This window comes from Elephantulus edwardii, unplaced genomic scaffold (assembly GCF_000299155.1).
Source record: "Elephantulus edwardii isolate Elephantulus edwardi_28Jun2011 unplaced genomic scaffold, EleEdw1.0 scaffold00358, whole genome shotgun sequence".
In the NCBI taxonomy this organism is placed as follows: domain Eukaryota; kingdom Metazoa; phylum Chordata; class Mammalia; order Macroscelidea; family Macroscelididae; genus Elephantulus; species Elephantulus edwardii.
This window is the reverse complement of record NW_006400108.1, coordinates 715,547-738,019: the sequence shown is the minus strand read 5'-3', so window position 1 is coordinate 738,019 and position 22,473 is coordinate 715,547. Positions and strand designations below refer to the sequence as shown.

General features: G+C 41.5%; 1 protein-coding gene across 1 annotated transcript in view; it reads left to right on the top strand.

Annotated features, from left to right (window-relative positions):
• GLI3 (GLI family zinc finger 3) overlaps positions 1–22,473 on the top strand; it is a 435,743-nt gene that overhangs the window by 125,647 nt on the left and 287,623 nt on the right. Inside the window, exon 2 of the mRNA XM_006902022.1 lies at positions 7,237–7,479. Within this exon, the coding sequence (XP_006902084.1) occupies positions 7,237–7,479 (243 nt within the window). The remainder of the gene's footprint in view (positions 1–7,236; positions 7,480–22,473) is intronic.

Sequence of the window (22,473 nt, the reverse complement as noted above, 5' to 3'; positions counted from 1 at the left end):
TGTCTAGAGACGGCTGTTGAGTTGTGGCCCCATTCACTATCCCCATAATTAGTTGCTGTTCCACACCGGTTTTCATTGGTGTATTTTCAGAAGTTGATCCTAGGCCTTTATCTTGGTCTAGAAACTGCTGATACTTGTTCAGCATCATAGCGACACATTGTAGCCTTCATTTACAGATGGGTGGTTGCCCTAGAGGTGTCCTGGCTGGAGTTGAACATAGGCCTCCTCCTTAGTTCTGTAGTGAGTTGCACTGCAAGCCTAAAAGGCTTTGTATCTCTGGTGATTCGAATCCACAAGGAGCATCTCAAGAGAAAGATAACTGCCTCTCCTGTTGCAGCTTGCATCCTCAGACAGCTGAAGGAGGGCTAAACTGACTTGATAGAGTAAGTGGCATGGATGGTGAGATAGTGCTAGAGAGCCACCAATATAGCTGACCCTCCAGTGAGTTTCTGGAGCCTGTAAATTGCATGGGAGGAGATTACACATTTTTCTCCTGCAGAGGTTAGAACTGTGAGGCCCCTTTGGTTAGTAAGTAGTGCAGTCAGTGCCCTACAGACTACACTACTACAAGTCCAGTGTCATCCTTGAATTCCTATAAAGCATCCTGCAGTTTTTATTCTTGCCTTTTTCACTGTTTCTTCCAGAATGAGTGTATGTGATCAAAACTTCATAGTGTAGTTGAGCTTTGAAAATTTAGGTTCTTGAGAATGTAACTTTTTTTTCTCCGTTTTACTGATATAGGAGGGTGAAGTGGGGTGGAAGATGTTCATAAGCCTGTGGCCAGTGTGGCTTTTTCACCTTCCTACTCACCATGTTGGAAGGCCCTCTTTCTGATCAGAACTCTAGATCTCAGACCTTGTTCTGTGCCCATCGTTGGCTTGCTGTGAGAATTAAACAAAGTGATATAAATTATAAAGCATGGTGTTATGGGGGGACTGGGGGAGTCTTAGGTGTTTGCATAAGGAGTCAGTCAGAGTGATCTACATATGTATTGAGCCCCTTTCTGTGTTTTAATTAATTTGAAGATGACTCCGTTATGCCCTTAAATATAGAAATAATGAGGTTTCACCATACCCAGATCTTCTTAAACATTAAAATAATATTTTGATATTAGAGGTCCATTTGATTAAAAATTTGAATGTCCATCTCCCCTCCCTCCACTCAGCATTTTGTGCCCTGCCCCCACCTGTCCCCCCCTTCATTTTGGTTCCCCGCAACCTGAGTGCTACTTTTCTGGGAAAGCCTGATATTCTGACTTCAGTTTTGTAATTTAATGATGGAGAATTTCCTTAGTAAACCAAATTTAGTGCCCTAGAATGCTTATCTTATATCCAGACCTTGAACATAAAAGGCATTTTATACCCGCAATTGTTCATTTAATGAGCAAATGCAGAGTGCAGGCCGGTTAAGGGATTGAGCTATATGCACTATTATTGCAAGAAGTATTCCGAAATACCAGAAATAGGACGTAAGCTCTGATCAGGGAGACTGCGAGCACAATTACCTTCTTTTCAAATCCTTCTGTGACACTGCGGGAGGAAAAAGGACTTTGAAACTTGAAAGGAAAGAGCTTGCTTTCAACCTCAAAAGCTAGGAGGAAAGGGCTCTGAAATTTGCTCAGAATTCCCAATTCACCATTAGCCTGTTTCTTCCTTTAGCCTCAAGGCATTCTCCGCTTTTTGAAAAGATGTTAAGAAATTCAGTCACAATAGAGAGCCTAGTTTTGAACATGTTTCCCTCGGTCCATTGAGGTCTGGGCTCCAGCCTTTGTGTGGGGTGAATTGAGCTGAGCGGCTAGCTGGTTGGAGAGAGGTGAATGAGGAGTCGCTGTGCAGTGGCAAATTCTGGCAAAGAAAAGAGCTCACCCCTTCTTTATTTTACAATATGCATTCCTGTACAATCCCACTAGTGGCAATATGTGGAGCTGAGCCTGTCCTTAAGTCAACACGGAGTACTTGGTTTATAGCAACTCTTGTTAAGTTTGTCTTGTAATTGAAGCTGCTGTTGACCTTGCTTGGAGACCATTTGTAAAACCGTTTATTTAGCATAAACTGAAATAATAAACCCTCCTTCTCTCAGGCTGATTGTGATAGGGTGACATTAGTTTGATTTAATGATTAGCCGCCTGACCCTTCTGCTGGAGAGAGGGGCTTGAATAGGGAGAGTTCACTAGGAAGCACACAGAAAGAATACTAATGAGCTTGTTAAATTTAGCATGGCTCCAACCACTTTTAATTCCTCTAATGGGAGCAGCGCTGCCTCAGAGAGGGTGAGGGAGAGGGAAGGCGAGGGAGAGGGAGAGACGGGGAGAGGGAGGCAGAGAGGCACCAAGAATGCTCCTATAGGGTCTGCACAGCTAGAGAAAGCTCACCAAAAGAAGTTGGCAGAAAGTAGCTAGCCAAAACCCGGGGACTGAGTTGTGAGTATCATTCTCTTTCATGCTTCATCTTGGGGGAAATAAAAAGGGGGCTTAGGAGAACAGGGTAAAATGGATGTTAAAGGTGGAGGGACACGTGTACTGTGAACTCCCAAACACGTTCATGCTCTTAGGGTGACAGGTGTCCTTAGTTAGTGAGGCACTGTCAAGTTGTAATTTCTGTGTGAGAAGAATCCTCTGGAACTTTCCTCTCAAGTTGTAGGTGAAAAAGCTCCCTCTGCTTGGATGAGTGTGTCCAGTCTCCCACTAGCCAGGCAGCACTTCATGGAGCCCTGCCTCCAGCAACATGATTTCCTTACTTTCAACCTTTTTCATTTTAAACTTTCTGAGCAACTTTTATAGTGATGCAACTTTTGGTTTTCTGGAGAGTATGACACTGAGGGCGTCCAAGTAGCTGTTGGTTTCTTTTGGATGAGTCTGGAAAATCTGGGAGAATTTCTAAGACATGGTGTTCTGGGGAAGTCTTCGTTTGGGGGCAGGGATTTGTATCTTCCACTTGAGTACATATATACAGAAGGAAAGAGGCACAGAGCAGGATTATGATGACAGTATTGAAAATAATTTTCCTCAGAAACTTCAGTAAAGTGACTGTTTCAGGTTGACCCCTAGCCTGCAGCTGTTAAATACTGAGCAGTGCTAACAGTCGTCTTGTGTTTGGCTGTTAGTCTATTGGCAGATTCTCTTGGATCCGTGGGCTGTTTGCTTACATTTTTGCAGTCCACTTCTACTTGTTGCCATGGTGGACAGTATGTTTCTGTCAATAATTTGGCCTGGCGTAGCCTGTCTGCCGGGACTCTCAAACTTTATTGAACTATTCGGCTCAACTGAACAAGATTAGACAGCTTTGTCTTTTGGCTTTCTGAAGTGGTTGCTGAATTTTTAAGAGCAGGCAGGAATATTGCATAGAAAAGTTTCCCTTTCATGGTATAGCAAGTGCTTTCAAGCTTGTAGCTGTTTGTATTCTGGAGCATGTATATTGTCAAGTTCTCATGTGAATGCCAATCAAAAGCTGCTCAGTTTTCGAGGTAAACTTCATGAACTTGTTCTCTTCTGGGATTTCCCAGGGCAGGGGGGTGCGGGGTGGGGGTGTAAAATGTGGTAGCATCAGCATTGACTGTTGTACAAGTCAGTCTTATGAAGAGAATTTCCACATTAAAATGCTCCTCTGCTTAACTTTATACTAGTGGAATGGCTTTATTTGTCCTGAATTAAATATTAAAACTTTGATTATGTCTTGGCATACCTTACATCCACATACGTTAGGTTAACTCTAATTAGGAAAATAATTTAGCCAAAAAGGCACCCTCACTTCCACTTGTCACCCCTTTTTGCCCTCAGCCCACTACTTATTTCTCCCTGGAATTTGAGGGTGTCTGGCCAGGATATGCCTATTTCTCAGTTACTTTGGATTCAAGTCGTTTTTACAAAGAGAGCTAAAAACTGAGATATGACAAGCGGTTCTAGATAGGAAGGAGATCTCTTCCTGTATGAATTTACAGATAAATTGGAACAATTGCGTACATTTCTTAAGTGGTTGTTAAGTGCCATCTAGTTGACTATGACTCATAGTGACATGAGCAGTAGATCTGAACTTTCCCTGTCCTGCATTATCTTCCCAGTCTCTGCCGTGTGCAAGCCCATCATTGTCGCTGTGTCAGTCCTTCTCATTGACGGTCTTCCTCTTTTTAACTGCTCCTCTGCCTTTCCCAGCAATTCTTATTTGGCTTTACTTTAATGCAAGAGAAGGTCCAAAGCCTTTTCAAGGATTTAAAAGCTGCACATGCAGCAAGTAAAGTTGATTGTGATGAAGATTGCCAATAGGTGTTAGCACATATGGTTTTATAGCGAGGACAAATTTACATAACAGGAAAGGACGAGTCCACTTTTCCAGTTGTCTAGAGGTTGAATGTTTGTAACCTAGAGTCTGCCGGTATTTGGGAAAAGAATACAAAATTATTTCAGGAAGATATAGTTAAGGAAATCCTCTAGTAAGCCTGGAACAGATTAGTTGAGCTTGGGTTATTCAACTTTCCCAGTGAAAGCTAATTATGTGTCACAGCCCAAAGAGGTAGCCCCTTGTCTTGGTAAGTAATTTTCTCACCTTCCAAATAGGAAGCCCCATTCTACAGATTGTGGACCTCAGTGCTAGAAGTTCACTTGGAGTTGAAATTTGAAAGAACAGTTTTATACAGTGAGCAAGTTAGTGGAAAATATGACCTGGGCTATTTGTAGGTTATAGGAATTTTTATTAAATGTACTATAAGTTTTAATGTTTGTGACACCCTTTGGCCTTTACATAACTGAAAAACACCAGTCTATAACCTGCAGTTTCCCTGTTAATGAAACCCACAGGTGGAATAATGTGTAAAAGTATTAGTCAGAGGGCAAGTAACAGTGTAGGGTTCTTCAGGGTTGGTTTTTTTTTTTTTAATTTTAATGTCATACTTTGATTTTAGATTGCCAAAAGCATATGATTTGAATTATTTCTGTAAAGGCCAGAAGATGTGAAAATGTAGGGTTCCACTTGAACCCCCTCCCACTAATTACTGGATGGATTAAACTTTTATTACATAACTGTAAGGCTTCAGGGTCACAATCAGTACAAAACAATATTAAAAGAATGTTTCACTGTTACAGGCAGTAGTCAGCGAATTCAGATGAAACATACCTCGTTGTCTGTTCTGTTTTGCAAATCGTTTGGGAGGCTGAAAAAAAAAAGTAGTTTATTTCTTCAAGTCCCAGAAGGAGGAAGAAAAGTAAAGTTGCTTCTAACTTTAGGTAGGCCAAGCCATTAGTCAGCACAAAGCAGTAGCTAATACTCCGTGTTTTCCATATTTGTCTGTGTTCGTAGTTGTACTTTCTATTGAATTTATACAATGAGCTGTGAAGCTGCTAACGCATCATTATTTTTTTTTTGTTGTTATGGGTCGCTCAACTAGATATATCTGCCATAGTTTATATATTTGGATAAGAGGTGTTCAAAATGTCTTTCTTAAATCTTATTAAGTCCAAATGCATCCCCCCCCACCCCCGCCCCATATAGAATGGAATACCATTTTAAAATGTAGTATCTGAGCAGTGGCCTGACAACTTTGTTTCCATCATCAGCACTTACCAACTAGAGCACAGTGCTCCTTAAAAGCAAAGTTTGTCTAGAAGTCCCTAGGTAAAGACTGTCCAATTGCTGGATATTAGACAACTTGTATTTGCCCTCACTTTGAAAGAATTGCGACAAATTCTTCATCACCATCACCTCCACTTGCAGCATGTGTAGCTTTAAAATCATTGCAAAAGCTTGGAATCTTCTTTGTAGCAACCAGAAGTACCTGTTGCTGTTGAGTGGATTCTGACTCCTAGTGACCACAAAGGCACAGTATAACTGTCCTTTACTGTTTTCAATGATGTGTATCTCTACAGAAGAAGCCTGATACCTCTTTTTTCCCTCAGTGCGACTGGTGGGTTCAAACTGCCAACCTTTGGGTTAGCATCTGAGAGTTTAACCACTGTGTCATCAGGGCTCTTTCTTATATTACCTTAGAAACTCAAGCCTGGTGCCATCAAGTCAAGTCCCACTCTTAGTGATACTATGGGTCAAAGTAGAACTGCCCTGCCCATGTTGCTATTTGAACTCTAGACCTTCCGGTTAGCAGCCAAGTGCTGCCACTAGGTGTCTTTCCTGTGTGAAGGCTAAATACCTGTATGCACCTGTTCTGATTTACCTGCAAATTCAACTTAAAGACACACTTAACACGAGCTCTCATTTGTTCCTGGGGGGGGGGGGGCGGCGGGCTCCTGTACTAAGCCACATGATCCTAACAATGAATGATCCACTTGTTGCAGATTCAGATAGCCTGGTTTTATTTTATGCATTAGTTCTTTGATCCAGAAAGTCATCCAGTCAACATTTACAGAAAACTATAATGGATAGATGGAAAGTTCTTAAAGATCAAAGAGAAGTGATGTGCTAGGTAGCTAGAATACAAAGTATACGTGGAATTTTGACATCCTGTTCCTCACTTGTTTGAAGAAATAAAGGTCTCACCACATCATGTACATAGGTCACAACTGCCTTTTTCCACTATAGGACCTTCTCACATGGACTTCTAGTCACACACATTTTCCACCCTGGGTTTTAGGTCTGTGGCATGGGAAGAGCTGGAACATCTCCCGTGGGGTATGACAGACTTCCATTATTGATGCCTTTATCCCTGCATCCAATGAGATTTCTGCCCATTTACTGACTCTGAAACTTGTCAGGGAGTTACCAATTCTGACCTGAGAAATGAAAACATGAATTGCTTTTAACATGTCATCCTCTTAAGTCACAAAAGAACCTTTACCACCTAGAGCCACCCAAAGAGGAGTGGATGGATGGCTGGACTTGGCTTTACTCTGAGAGGCCTTTCCCTCTTGTAGAAAGGGACTCTGGACCCTTCCTTCTTAGGCTGGAGAAATGTCTAGTTCTAACTTAGACTTAAAGGGCCATTTGTAAGCCCATGATTAATAGCTTCACTGACAAATTCAGCTGTAAGCTGGTGATGATAATTTGCTGACCCCCTACATTTCAACTTAATAGGCTCATTTCCTGCTCCTCTTCATCCTCCCATTTGTAGTTTGGACCTTTATTTATAAGCTATTTTGTCTTACAGATATCACAGTGGAGATTTAGAGGTTGCCATAAATGAGAACTAGGCTTGTTAGGGTTGGGGAGTTATGTAGCGAGAAACTGAATGTATTTCTCGTTTTCAGTTGCTCCCTAAAGTGGATCACAGTGTCTCTCCTTGTTCTTTGTTCTTTAGAGGATGAAGGTCCTGGACAGACCTATCACAGAGAGAGGAGAAACGCAGTCGCTATGCAGCCGCAGAGCGTCCAGGGCCTCAGCAAGATCAGCGAGGAGCCTTCAACATCCAGCGATGAGAGGGCCTCGCTGATCAAGAAGGAGATCCATGGGTCCATCCCGCACCTGGCCGAGCCCTCTGTCCCTTACCGTGGGACAGTGTTTGCCATGGACCCCAGGAACGGGTACATGGAGCCCCACTACCGTAAGTTTTTTATGCCATTCTGTGTGTTTGTGCGTGTGCGTGCCTGTATGTATGAATTTGTGAATAAATTATTTGGTTTGTATTAAACCACAAAAACAATTTTAAAAAAGTTGCTTTTCTTACCACTTTCTTTTTCACTTCTACTTCCTGACCTTTTAAAAAGCAGTATTTCCTCAACTGCTTAAGCCTCTTCAGGCCTCAGTAGGGTAGCCTTTGGAAAGGTGGCCCATTTGTGGCTAGTCCATAGGGGTTGTTTCCTGGGAACTGGAACCAGATTTTTTCTACTCAAGTAGATGATACAGGAAGGAACTGGCTAATGGTGGTGTGTTGTGAAAGAGATTTTTGACAGCAGTTACTCCCAATCGTAATGACTTGGTGTGTAATTGTGAAGGAAGGGGGAATGACAAACCACTTTGAACAAATTAATGCTAAACTCTTTAATATGAAAGATTTTCTCCTCACTGCTTTCCTCTAACCATCATACTACATACTTTTGAAGCTCTCTGCCCAGCAATTATGTAGCTTTCAAAATGAAATAGGCTTCATGAGCACCAATATTGGATGGTTTTCTCCTAAGGTACAACCATACAGAAAAATATCTGAGTTGACTTTATCTTCGGCCTGTTTCTAGTTAAAAACAGCAATTTGGCAGCGGAGTAATGAAGCTCAGGTTGAGGTTGAGAACTAAAGTTTGCAGTTCCTGATTAGAGATTTATCACCTAGCCAGGATACAGGCTCACCACTTAACCTTCGAAGCTCTGATTCCAGATGATCCATTGAGCTCCAGAAAGGGGGACTGGTTTGTGTTTCCCTTTTTCCACATCATTCAGAAATTTTAGTGTGTGAAGGCAAAAGGTCATTAGCCAGATGACTGATTAGTGAGGACAGCTGATTAGCGCATGGTTTTTTGCTTGAGAAAGTGCCCAGGATAAAAGCTAATTTCATCCCTTCATTAGTTGGCTTGCAGCAAAGAGGAATGTTCACTCATCAGGGTGCAGATCAAAGAACCTCACACAACCTTGAGACTGTGCAACCGCTTTCCCCGGACCAGTTTATATTGTTGAAAAGGCTGGAAGATACATTATTTTTTTAAGTGGCGAGAGCATTTTGTTTTAAAGTGGTCAGAAGCATGAAAGAGAGGTTTTATGAATTCTTCTAGGCTGTTTGAAAAGGCCACGACTTCTCTTTAAAAAGGGCCATTTCTCGGTTTTAAAAGTCCTCTTGCTGCAGATGTTTCTACAGATGTTGGAAGGAAGGGGAGATGTAGCTGCACATCCTGTTCCTTCACTCATTAATGGTTTATTTTGTATTTGTTTTCTTTTGGTCGTAAAGGTTTGGAAGAGTATTGGTAGGATTTTTTCCCTGAGCACACGTCTGAGTTTTGTGGGTCTCTGCTAAATATCTATGCAGAAAATGTAAGGGAGTCCTGCCTATTTCCTGCCTATCTTTATGTACCTAATATTTAACTTTCTTATAAAACCAAACCAAACCAAACCAAACCAACAAAACATCGTCTAGACTGTTAACCACAACAAGCTCCCTGCTTCCTTTGTCCTTGTGTGTGAAGAAAACTTTATCCACCTCATATTTGTGTTTTGTTTTCCTTCCCAGATGCCCACCAATTAGTGATGTATTTAATTAATCAGGACAGCTGACGAGGACTTGTTTTTTGGCTGAAGAATGTGGGCAGATAACCGTTAACTTATGGTTACGCTTGGCACCGTTCAACTTGCAGCTTGCTCTTGTGGGACTTGAATTCATTCATATCAGTTTGTTTTGGGGCCATAACTGCCAGTAAGATGGTTGTTCTCCAGATTTTCCCCATCGTATTATTCAAGCCACTTTAAAAATTATGTGGTAACTTTACTCATAAAACCCTCAGATTCACTACCATCTAGTTGATTCTGACTCAAAGCTCCGTTGAGTTCCCAAGACTATAGATTGTATGATAGATTTTCCATCTTTCTCTTGTAGCTGCTGATGGATTTGAACTGCAGGAGACATACAGCCTTTGGGTCCTCAGTAAGCACCCCACTACGGACTGTGCCACTCAGAGCTCCTCTATGATAACTTTTCACCAGCCATCCCAATTGGTTGTAAAGAACTAGTAGCATTATATAACATAGTATGAACAGAGAGAACTGGAGGCTGGTGCTTCCGGTCATGGATTTGAGTTATGTTGTAGCTTTACCACTTACTGGTTACGTGACCGTGGCCAAATGTGTTGACCCTGGTGAGGATCATTTTATAATGTTCAGACAGGGGTTGATAATATAATGCATACTCAGAGAATTTGAGTGAGAATTCTAAAAGACAGTGCCAATACAATATTTAATATACTGTCTTTAGTGTGTTTAATATACATTAAGTTCCTCAGAATTAAGGAGAGCTTTCCTTTGCCTTCATTTTTTCCATTTTTATTTTCACTTTTTCTTCACCTCTTATTCCTGTTCCTTCTCCGTCATCCTCAATTGTATGCAGTTAGTTCACTGATAAAGCAAATCACGTTTATGCTTTTGCTGTTAGGTTCAATGTGGACTAGCTGTTCTCTGCCTGCCTCCTCAGCTCTTTCCTGAGAGCACAGGCTTCTGTAAATAGACATTAGAGAAGGAGGAGGTTGTAAACTGTAGGAAGAGGATAGGCATGTGTAGAACTGTGTTCTGTGACCTTCTGAACTTACCCTTTCTCACTGAATCCCAAGTTTGTTGTCTCATCTTTTTTGCTTTGTAAGTGAAGCAGTTTTTAAGCTTTTAAATGAACTTGAGAGCTCCTAACACTTTAAATTCTTACCAGAAAGTGTTTTATGTAATTCAGATACAAAATTAATATATTCTTAATAATTAAAGACACAATATTATTTATTCAGAATAAGTAATTTAAAAATACTTTATGCTAACTTTGCGAGAGTGAGATAGGATAGGTTTATTTAATTTTCTACTAGTATAGCAAGCAATTTTTAAATGTGCTGTGGTAAAAAATAAGCATAGCAAAATGTTTGCTGTGTTAACTTTTTCAGTGTGTTCAGTGATTTTAATTATGGTCACCATGTTAGAGCAGGCAGCTCTGGTGGCCTCGTGGAAAAGGAGTTGGTTTCCAAAGGCAGGTGGTTCTAACCCACCAGATGCTCTGAGGGAAGAGGATGGACAGTCTTGTGTAATTTACAGCCCAACAGCCTGCTGGAGAATCATCTGAGAGTCACTTCTGACTCTGGCAATGAATTAAGTTTGCTGAATTATTGAATAAATTTGTATATAAATATTTTAGGCATTTTGTGGTATAGTTTATCTTCTTCAGATGTAATCCTTAGATAAAGCTAATTCTGATTTGACGCTAAAAGTCATGCAAAATATTTAGTGTGTGAAAGAAATCTTTTTAAAGAGATGGGAAGTTTTGACCAGGTATAATTATTGGTGATGTAAAGCTGCTATGAGTTCTGAAACTCTCAAGAATACAAATTCGTAGCTGGCCTTTAGTAGCTCAAAGTCCAGAAGCATGTTACTAGGCCATTGCCTTCCTTGAGTGGTTTGCTGGCTCTGCTTGAAAAAGATGGACTCCTTTATTCTACATAGTGGGGGTGTATAAACATAGCAGTCCCTCTGCTTCTCTGCGGCTGGAAAATGTGGAGTTTTCAAGATTCCTAATTTGTGCTTCTATATATACTAACTTTGTATTTTGTAAGTGTGGGCAGGCTTCCTGTAAGTCTGGAAAAGGGAAAGCGTTCTTTTTCCCTCAGAAGGACATCTGTAAGATTTTATGGCAGAAAATTTTATGATCTTGTGAAGGTGGTATTGCCTTTTCACAAAATTTAGTTTGTGTTTTAGGCTTTGCGGCTTTGACTTAAAAAGAGAGAAGAAAATCTAGAGTCAGTAGATAGCTCAGATATTTGCCACATGTGTTTTTCAAAAAACTCCCCCTGGGTTGGGGCGATGGAGATGTCCTCTGGGAAGTGTGGCTGTGCTTGGGCCGTGGATCAGGGAGGAGGGAGCCACTCAGGCCTTGAGGCTCAGGCCTGCCCTGGTGCTGACAGCCTTGCTGCTGTGGGATCACTAGCACTTTATAATTTGGCAAAACATAGGCAGGGCCAGACTTGGGGGGCCTTGCCTGCTTGAACCTGAGTCAGAACAAGAACTTGGTATCTCCTGGCCAGAGCTTTCTCATCGGCTTTCTTCTTCCCTTACTCCATCTGTAGACAACTATTACCAACCCTATCCGCTCACCCCCTGCCTTCATTTACTATGGTGCATTTCTTCTTTTATAAACTCACAAAGGCAGGTGACATAATGGCTAAAGCATTTCTGCGCCCTGGCCAGCAGTTAAGTTTTATTCTTTTCCCTGTTAGAGAAAACACGTGTTTTTTGGTCTCCCGTCTTCCTGTGAAGAGGCTCGTTTCCTTAATGATTCCTGCGGAGACTTTTGTGTGGTGTTTCTAGATTTACTGGTTGTGTCATAGCCCTGCTGGCTTCATAAATGCCTAGGAAGGTGCCTCTTTTCTAAAATTTCAGGTTTCCTTTGCACTTCTGTGCCCATTGCTTCCCTTCTGCCCGTTTCTGCTCCCCGACTATGATTCCTCATGGAAAATATGATTCATTGCCCGTGCAAATGTTTTGATTGAAAACATATCACTGGTATTCTTCCTTATGTTTCCTAGCTCAGATGACAGAGCTATTAGTTGCTAATCAGCAAAACCTGAGGAATTCGCTTAAAGAAAAGAAACAGGATTTTTAATTAGCTTGCATCTGTTTTCTGGGGAAAGCTGTTGTGATGGACTCACTTGCACCCTTTGTGCTAATTCATGGTAGATTCCCCCCCCCACCTGTCTGTCGTTATGTTAGACAGACCCCTTAGAAATACATCTTCCGGCACCCCTTAGAAATAAATGCATCTTCTCAGCGGGAAGAGATGTGTAGTTTACATATTTAATAGGTGCATCTGCTCACATTTCTTTTACTGTTGGCGTGTCGTCTTGAGGCTGAGAGACAAAAAGTGCCTGGGAGGCACAAATGATCGGTTTGGAGTTGACCAAGCTGCAGAGGTAGTGACAGTTCCCTGTGCACACACTTCCAGTTTTTACCTGCCTGCCTTTCACCAGTCTGGCAAACAGTTGATGAGCAAATCAGGAATTTTGTTTTTAACCCTCCCTAGGAAATTAGATAGGGAGCTCTGATGGGTTAGGGGTAAGGAGTTACGCTGACAACCCAAAGACATGTGGTTTGAATCTAACAGCTGCTCTGCAGAAATAAGATGGATACTTTCCTCCTGTACAATTTATAGCCTCTGAAAACCCACAGAAGGGTCAGATCTGAGTTCTTCTGACTCAGACCCAGGCTTCTTGCATGGAAGGGGAGAATTCTACCAACTAACCCACCAATGTCTTCGTAGAATTAGAGTTAGATGGTTCTTCCTGTTTCAGATTTCTCTGTCAGCATGAATCTTGATTACTCTGGTTCCTGTTTTGACTGAATGTGGTTCTCCACATTGGTCTTTGAGGACAGCAAATGAGACCAGAAACATTCGTGGGAGAAAAAACTTGTAGCCTTTAGAAAAGTTAGTTATTGATTTTAACCATTTGTTTAGGAGGATGATGGAGAAACTAGAAGGTTCCCTAGAATAGACGTATATGTTTTGAACAATGTGCAACCAGGGTGTCTCTTAAAGATGAGGATGAAACTTCATCTTACATACTTTGGACATTTTGTCAGGGGAGGTCAGTCCTTGGGAAAAGACATCATGCTGGGAAAGGTAAAGTGTCAGAGAGTGAGGACGACCCTAAACATGATGGATTGACACACTGTCACTGTGGAGTCAGATGATGAAGATGTCACTGGACAGGGAGGGTCAGATCTGTTGTTCATAGGGTTGATAAGAGTTGTAACCAACTCCATGACATTAACATCATTTGATGACATATTGTGTATGATATACCAGGCTATGTATCAGGCTACTACTGTTCGAGTTATTGTCTGCTCTTTGTGAGAAAGATGGCAGTCTCTTCTTGTAATGACTTATAGCTTTAGAAACACGATCCAGCGTCACTAGGAGTCAGATCCACCTGACAACAGTGGACTTGAATACTCATCTGCTGACTCAAGGTTTGGAGATTCAAGTCTAGTCAGAGATGTAATTCTAGACAGTCATCTTCTAAACACCAATAAGGGATTGATTGTTGTTGTTATGTGCCGTTGAGTCACTTGCAACTCGTAACGACCCTATGTACAACAGCCCTATACCCTGCTCTATCCTGTGCCAATCACACTGCCTCTGACCCACCCATCCCAGTTACGCCAGTCACTGAATCAGTCCACCTCATAGAGGGTCTTCCCCTCTTGCACTGTCCCTCCACCCTCCCAAGCATGATGTCCCTCTACCTGTCCCTCCTTACAACATGTCCAAAGTATGTCAGAAGAAGACCAGAATCCTTGCCTCCAAGGAGCAGCCTGGTTTAACCCTCTCCAGGTTGAATTTGTTTGTTTTCTTGGCAGCCCAATTCAATACTCTTCTCCAGCACCACAGCTCAAAGGCATCAATTCTCCTATTCACCCTAGTCATTGTCCAACTCTCTGATGCATAACAAGTGATTGCAAAAACCATAGCCTGTATCAGACACACCTTAGTCTCTAGAGTGACATCATTGCTCTTCAGTATCCTGGAGAGGTCCCTAACAGCAGACTTTCCCATCCCAATACATTTTTTGGTTTCCTGGCTACTGGTGCCAAGAGTGTTGACCATGGAGCCAAGACATTATAATTAACTCTACGTTAATCAACAACAATTAACATTATAAAACAAAACTTCTATGAATGTGTGAAAAATCCTATGCTTCTTAACCCTCTACATAAATGAGTGAATGAATGCTTATATCTCTGAGGGACAGAGGAGTCAGCCATTGGAAGCCCTGTGGCGCATGGTTCTCCTCCCACTTAGGTGTGCCTTAGAGAGTGTGAATGGCTCCAGGGCAGGAACTTAGCTTTTGTAAACACTGGAAGTCCTAGGACAGAATTGGATGTGTTAATTGATGTCATTATAGGCTAGAGAAGGTTGATCATTTATCCTCATCCAGAGTTCTGGGTGACCATTGTCCAGAGTTTACTCATCATGAGAGGCTGGACAGTTTGAAGAGACGCTGATTGCCTGCTTTCATCTTACTTTATACTTTAAAAAAAATTATTATTAATTTCAATGAAAATTTACAGAGACTTTGGGTTTCCATTCATGCCATCCCTCCCCTCCAGTACACTACCCTCTTGGAAAAGTAAAAGAAAAATTCTTTCATTGTTTTACAATCCCTCCCCCAGGGGCACTCCACTGTGCAGCCTTCATTTGCTCTGGACTCCTGTCATGACAAAAATACCTAATCACATAGCCCTTTTAAACAGTTTTCTCCCTCATCTGTTTCAATGCAGTATACATTATTGAACCCATATTTCTCAGTCTCCCCCCAACCCCATTGTCAGTCCTGTTTTACAACAGTGGCACCATGCAGTATTTGTCCTTTGGTGACTGAGGTACTTTACTTAGCATATTGTCCTCCAGGGTCACCCATTTTGAATAATATTGCATGAGTTCCTTGTTTTTCAATGCAGCATAGTATTCCATTGTGTGAATATACCACAGCTTTTCTATCCATTCATTTGTTGATGGGCACTTAGGTTGTTTCCAACTCCTGGCTATTGTGAACAAAGCCGCGATAAACATGGGTGTGCTTGGGTGTCAGTTATGGACTCTTTGGGGTATATTCCCAGTAGTGGAATTGCTGGGTCAAATAATATTTCTATTTGCAACTTTTTGGGAAAGCACCATACAGCATTCCATAGTGGTTGCACCATTTTACACTCCCACCAACAGTGAATAAGGGTTCCAGTTTCTCCACAACCTCGCCAGCATTTGTTGTTTGCTGCTCTGTTAATTTTTGCTATTCTTACTGGGGTCAGATGATATCTTATGTTTTGATTTGCATCTCTCTAAGAGCTAGGGATTTTGAACATTTTTTCATGTGCTTGTTGGCCATCTGAATGTCTTCTTAGGTGAAGTGTCTGTTCATATCCTGTGCCCATTTTTCAATTGGATTATTTACCTTTATCTTGTTGTGGTGAGCAAGAATTTTATAAATTCTAGATATAAGTCCCTTATCTGATATGTCATTACTAAATACTTCTCCCCAGTCTGTGGCTTCCCTTTTTACCCTGGTGGAGAAGTTTTTGGATGTGCCTAGGGATTTGATTCTTGGAAGGTCCCATTCCATCTATTTTATCTTCTCCTGGTTGTAGGTTTTTCAGGATACTTGGAAGATTATTTATGTTGTGGATTAAAAGTCCTTACCATTTACTTTTTATAGTGTGTGACCTCGGATCCAAACCTCCTCTCCCAATCCTTTCTGCAAAGAGACAAGTTAGTCTTTGCGGAATGTTAAGCATTCTTAAGTGGTGCCTTTTTAAAACAAGAAAATGTTTGCTTCTGCATATGTTGTTGTTGTTATTATGTGCCATCAAGTCGACCCTATGTACAAACAGCTCTTAAGCCTGCCCTCTCCTGGGTCAGTTGCACTTGAGCAAATTATCTGAGAAGCTGGACTCTATGAAGAGGAGTGTGGCATCAGAATCAGAGAGAGACTCATCAGTAACCTGCGTTGTGCAGATGACACAACCTTGCTTTCTAAAAGCGAGAAGGACTTAAAGCACTTACTGCAGAAGATTAGGAAATGCAGCCTTTGGTATGAGTTGCATCTCAGTGTCAAGAAAAAAAAGGTTCTTACCACTGGACTGATAGACAACATTATGATGGATGGAGAGGGTATTGAAACAGTCAACAGCTTCATCTTGCTTGAATCCACAATTTGGTACCAGAAGTCAGGAAATAAGGGGACACATTGCAGTGGGAGAATCGGCAGTTGGGACCTCTCCAAATTATTGAGAAGTAATGATGTCAGTTTTAAGGACTAAGGTGCATCTGATTCAGGCCATAGTCTTTTAAAATCACTATGCAGATGTGTCTTAGAGAGGGTGTAGCCGGGGTGCTCTTTGGAGGCAAGAATGATGAGTTTTCACCTCACTTTGGGCATGTTGCTGGGAGGGGATATTCCTTGGAAAGGGACATGATGCTGGGAAGAGTAGATGGTTGGAGAAGGAAAGGAAGACCCTCAACCATCTGGCTTGACATGGTGACTATCACAGGGAGCTCTGTGTGTCAGAAAGGCACAGAATAGAACAGGGTTCAGACCTTTTGTTCATAGGATATTGTTTATATGAGTTGTAGTCAACTTGACGGTACCTGACAAGAACAACAATTCCCTTGCCCCAGTTACCATGTCAGTCCTTCTCATCCGGTGCTTCCTTTCCTGTGCTGTCCCTCCACCCTCTCAGGCATGATGTCCATCTCCAAGACTGGCCCCTCCTGGCCACATGCCTATAAATGTGAAATGGAACTTCAAAATCCTTGTCTCCAGGGAGAAACTTGGTTTCACCTTCTCTGAGACAAATCTTATTTGTTCTGTTTGTTCTCCTGACAGTCCATGTTCAAGATTTCTCTAGCACCAGAACTCAAAGGCATCACTTCTTCTGTCATCCTTGGTCATTATCCAGCTCTCTCATGCATAGCAAGTAATTGCAAAAACTATGTGGCCTGGATCAAACACACCTTAGTCTCTAGACTGACATCATTGCTCTTAAGCACTTTGGAGAGGTCCCTGATTGCGGACTTCTTCAGTGCAAATTCATCTTTTGATTTCCTAACTGCTGGTGCCGGGAGTGTTGACTGTGAAGCCAAGTAAACTAAAATTGTTAACAACCTCAGTCTCTTCTCGATTCATCATGGTGCTACCAGTTGAGCCATTGGTGAGAATCTTTGTCTACTAGATGTTAAGCTTCAGTCCATATTAAAGACTATGGTCCTTGAATTTCTGCAACAGGCACTTCAGTTCCTTCTCAGTTTCAACAAGTAAGGTGATAACATTTGCATAATGCAGGTTGTTGATGAGTCTTCCTCTGATCCTGGTGCCACACTCCTCCTCATAGATCTCTCAAATGATCTGTTCCACATACAGATTGAAAACCTATAAAGACAGGATGCATCCTTGATGCACTCCCTTCCTAATTTTGAACCATGCAGTGTTTTCTTGCTCTGACAACTGCCTCCTGGTTCAAGTGTAGATTTCACATGAGCACAATAAAGTGTTTTGGGATTCCCATTCTCAAGGTTAGCCACTGTTTGTTGTGATCTACACGGTTAAATGCCTTTGCATAGCCAATGAAACACAGATAAGAATGTTTTCTGCCTATAGTACTTCTAAAATTGCTAGAACTCTCCTAAGAATTGGTTTAGGGTACTATGGAAAAAGTTTGGAGTTCATTCAGAGACTCAGATCCTTTGGGTGGTCCAGCTCTCCCCAGTGTTTTGACACACAATTCAGCAGATAGGTTTGCTTTTCCTCTGGAGATGAGTATGATGATGTTTATTTGCCCTATTCCAAATTCCAGTCATTTGTCTTCTCTTCAATAACTACTAGATAATTCACAATTTTGGTAACATCACAGCTTCTGAGTGCCTAAGGATTTGTGCAGACCATTAAATTGGGAGTCCTGCCTCTAATAGGTGATCATGAATCTAATTGTTTAAATTTCAATTTATTTTCCATTCACAATTTGGCCCCTAGCCAAGAAATATGGTTCTTATTTTTTAATTACTTACTCTTCTTTTGCAGAGGAGAGCATGAGAATCCCAGCCACACCTGCCATTCCATAGCTAACAGCTTTCTGTCGCATTTGCGATTAGAGGCAACATTATCCTTTGCCCTTCTTTTTCTTGTATAATTAAAGAATGTTACCTTTGATGTCTCTTGAAAGCTGCATCTCCTGTCCTGATTTAGCTTTCTTGATCTTGTACCTATAAATTTTGTGCTGTGTCTTCATACTTCTTGGTGAAAGTGCTTGATTTTTGTCTCTTTGCGCTTTCTTAATCTATTTTTTAGCAAATAGTAACCAATATGACATTTTATTCCTGTCTTTCCTATGTTCTTACATAGGAACTTCAAGATTCTCATAGAAGTTTTTGGAAAAGTATCCCTCTTCCTTGATTTTTGTTTTTGTTTTTAAATTTGGTTACCTTTGACTCTGCCTTAAAATGAATTTTATTCTCTTCTTCTTATTTTCCCTCTTTTGAAAGTATGGAAAGCGTGTCTCCAGACTCTCTATTAATTTTTTATTAGTTTCTTTTTAGTAGATTACAACTAGTAATGATTCTGTTGTATTCATTGAATTACTAAGTTTTTTGGGTCATCATCACTCATTAAGTCAGCTCTGATGGCCTAGTGGTAAGGAGCGGCATTGCCATCACAAAGGCACACAGTTTGAATCACCTAGCCACTCTTCAAGAGAAAAATGGGCAGTTACCTCCCATGTGATTTACTGCCTCTGAAAACCCAAGATGGTCAGTTGAGTCAGTCAGTTCTGTTGTTGTATTATATAGCACAGTAGCATCACTCATTAATGTGAATTTAAGTTTGTCTCATAAGTGTTGAACACAGTGGGCATGGGCCTGCCTCTTGTGAGCTTCAGGCTAGTGATACATACAAACAGATAAATCCATACGAAGTACGCCTCTGAAGAGATGGTGCAACCCTGACAGACTTAGAGAGGCCTGGAGGCTCTGGGAGGAAGTGACTTAATTTAAGCTTTAAGCATGGGAGAGTAAACTAGGTCAGAGGGAATCATTCCCAAGTGACTAGAGACAAGAGAACCTGATTCTTCTAAGGAACCTCTGATTGGAGGGCAGGTTTTAAGAAGGGGTCCTGCCATCAAGTCTTTTGAGTGTCTCAGCCTGCTGCTGTTAAGGTCCTGGCTCTGTGTGTCAGACACTTCCAGTGACTGCTCTCTATTTTTCAGAAGTACACATCCATGCCTTTCCTCCCTGTGGCAGCTCTGGAAGAGCTGGAAATTCCTATCCCTCTGTCACTAGGTCCCAGTGGTCACTGTTTCCACCATCCAGTGATTCCTGATTGGAGAGCACTGAGGAGCTTTTCTTCTTCGCACCCTAGCCTTGCTTTGTGGCTATTGGAGGTTTTCAGCAGACCTTTGTGTAATTCTGCTCCCATTGCTCATGGGGAGACTCTTCACAGCAGAGTTTCATTTCCCTCCTCCATGGGCTTTACTCTCCAATCCTGCTTCATTTGTCTTGAAGTGTATGCCACCATACCCCTTGTGTAGGCAGTCATGTTTCCTCTGAAGACAACAAAATGCATTTCTTCTTCTCCTCATATGGCAGAACTTTTCTGTATTAGGTCACCCCAGTAACCGCCATACCTAGATCACAAAGTATAAATCCCCAACACCAGGGAATAAATTTGGTTTCATTACAAATTTGCTCTGTATTAAGACACATTTTAACGTCTAAAGATAATATTCACAGCTGGGGGCTGGGGCTTGAGTTTCATTTTGTTGGAAAACTTCCAAATCCCCTAACACCAGTGGAGCTGGAGAAATTGTGCAAAGGGGCCAGGGTGAGGTGGGAGATAGGGGCCAAAAATAACAGAGTGGAATTCTGCAGGGAAATCCAGTAGCTCAGATTGCTAGAGGAAAACCAGAACAAAGCCCTCCTTTGGCAGAGTAAGGCCCTGTCCAGCCTGGGTGGGGAGATCTGAGGGGAGACGGTGAACCAGGGGAGAAGCCCAATGCCTTCCCCTCAGGGTCTGTCAGGCTAATCAGGGGCATTGTGCAGGTCACAGGAGGCCCACTCTAGTAAACTGGGTGGGGGACCCCCAATCAGCATCCCCATTGAGCTGGTGAGTGCAGTGGAAGAAGATGCTGGTTTCCTAGGTTAGTGTAGTCGGGAGGTGTGTGTGTGTGTGTGTGTGTGTGTGTGTGTGTGTGTGTGTGTGTGTGTGTGTGTGTGTGTGTGTGTGGAATGCTTAGCAACACCATTTCTCTCTCTTCTTTAGTGTTCCTGGAATAAAGCAGCCCATGAATTCAGTAGAATTTCCCATTTCCTCTTTGGCGTCTCGAATTTTCCCTTGTAAGTAAAGAAGGCCACCCTGTCTTGGGAACATAGTAGAATATAGTAGTTTCCAGTGATCTGGCTCCCTGCCTGAAGATCCTTCCTTTCTCTGTTATACAGAGTGTCTAATTTTCAGCATCACTCAACAGACATAGGAGGTCAGATCTTACAGAAACACAAAGCTTCTCCACCTAATGTGTGTCTGTGACACATTTATATTTAACCACTGTCTTTTATTATTGTTAGCTGCTCCTGTGATCCATTGGATTCATTGGCTGATTTTCAGAAATAAATCGCCAAACATTTTTCCTAGTCTGTATTAGTGGAGGAGCACTGTTGCAGTCTGTTAAGCATCATTATGTTGTTGTTAGGTGCCTGCAGGTCAACTACAACACATAGCAACCCTATGAACAACAGATCTGAATCCTGCCCTATATCCTATGCCATCCTCACTTCACCATTCTCTGGTATACTCAATCCCACTACTACAGTCTCTGTGTCAGTTCATCTTCTTGAGAGTCTTTTTGATAACCATCCACATTTCCAATCATGATATCTTTTTCCAAGGACTGACTCCTAACAGCATGCCCAAAGTGAGACAACGTTTCATCATCCTGGCCTCTTAGGAGCACCCTGATGGCACTATCTCCAAGACGATTTGTTTGTTCTTTGGCTGTCTGGGAATATATTCGGTATTCTTATTCACCATCATAATGCAAAGGTATTGATGATTCTTTATTGTCCAACTTTTGGGTGTTTAGGAACTAATTAAAAAGACCATGGCTTCAATCAGCCATACTTGAGCCTTTAAACTGACGGTGTTGCTCCTTAGCACCTTGAAGAGGTCCTTGTCAGCAGATTTCACCAGCGCACTTTGTCTTTTGCTCTCCTCAATGCCCTTTGATTTTCTTTCTGCTGGTACTAAGGGTGTTGATTGTGGATCTAAGTAGGAGGAAATCATTGGCAGATTTAATCTTTTCTCCATCTATATCATGTGGTGGTGCCTGTTGGTGAGGATTTTTGTTTTGTTTTTTGAAACGAAAATAGAAAATCTTTATTACAAAGCAGCTTTTATCTTAGCACAGCTTCTATTTTTCTTTCTTTATTTAAATTTTATTTTATTAATTTTAATGAACATTTACAGAAATTTTGGATTTTCATTCATTCATTGTTGCATTTTTCTCCCTGTCCCACTCCCCCCGCTCTTCTCTTTGAAAAGTAAAAGAAAAATCCCTTCATTGGTATACAGTGACATCCCCACACCCCCCAAGTACACTCTACTTCATTCTGGACTCTTCTCATAACCATGATACCCAATCATATATCACTTTGAAACTGTTCTCTTCCTCATCTGTTTCAATGCAGTATACATAATTTATCCAATTTTTCTCAGTCTCACCCCAACCCTGATGTCAGTCCCATTCTACAACAGTGGCACAATGCAGTACTTGTCCTTTTGTGACTGAGAAATTTCATTCAGCATAATGTTCTCCACAGTCACCCATTTTGAACAATATTGCATTCACACAATGGAATACTAAGCTGCATTGAAAAACAAGGAACTCATGCAATATTATTCCAAATGGGTGATTTTTTTTTTCTTAATGTTGAGATGTAATCCATATTGAAGGCTGTAGTCTGAGCTGCTACAGCAAGTACCTTAAGTCTTTCTAACTTTCAGTGAGCAAGTTTGTGTTACCTGCATAAAGCAGGTTTTGCTGAGTTTTTATCAGATCCTGATGCTCCCATTCTTCATCATCAAGTCCAGTTTTCTTAAATGATTTGCTTTATGCGTAAATTGGATAAGTATAGAGAAAAGACACAACCCTGAGGCATACTTTTCCTGATTTTAAACCATGTAGTATTCCCTTGTTCTGTTCAGACGATAGCTTCTTGGTCTAGCTTTTGCATAAACACAGGTAAAAGTTTTGGGATTTTTCACTCTTAACTTTAGCCATAATTTGTTATGATCGACACATTCAGATGCCTTTGCATAGTCAATAAAATATAAAT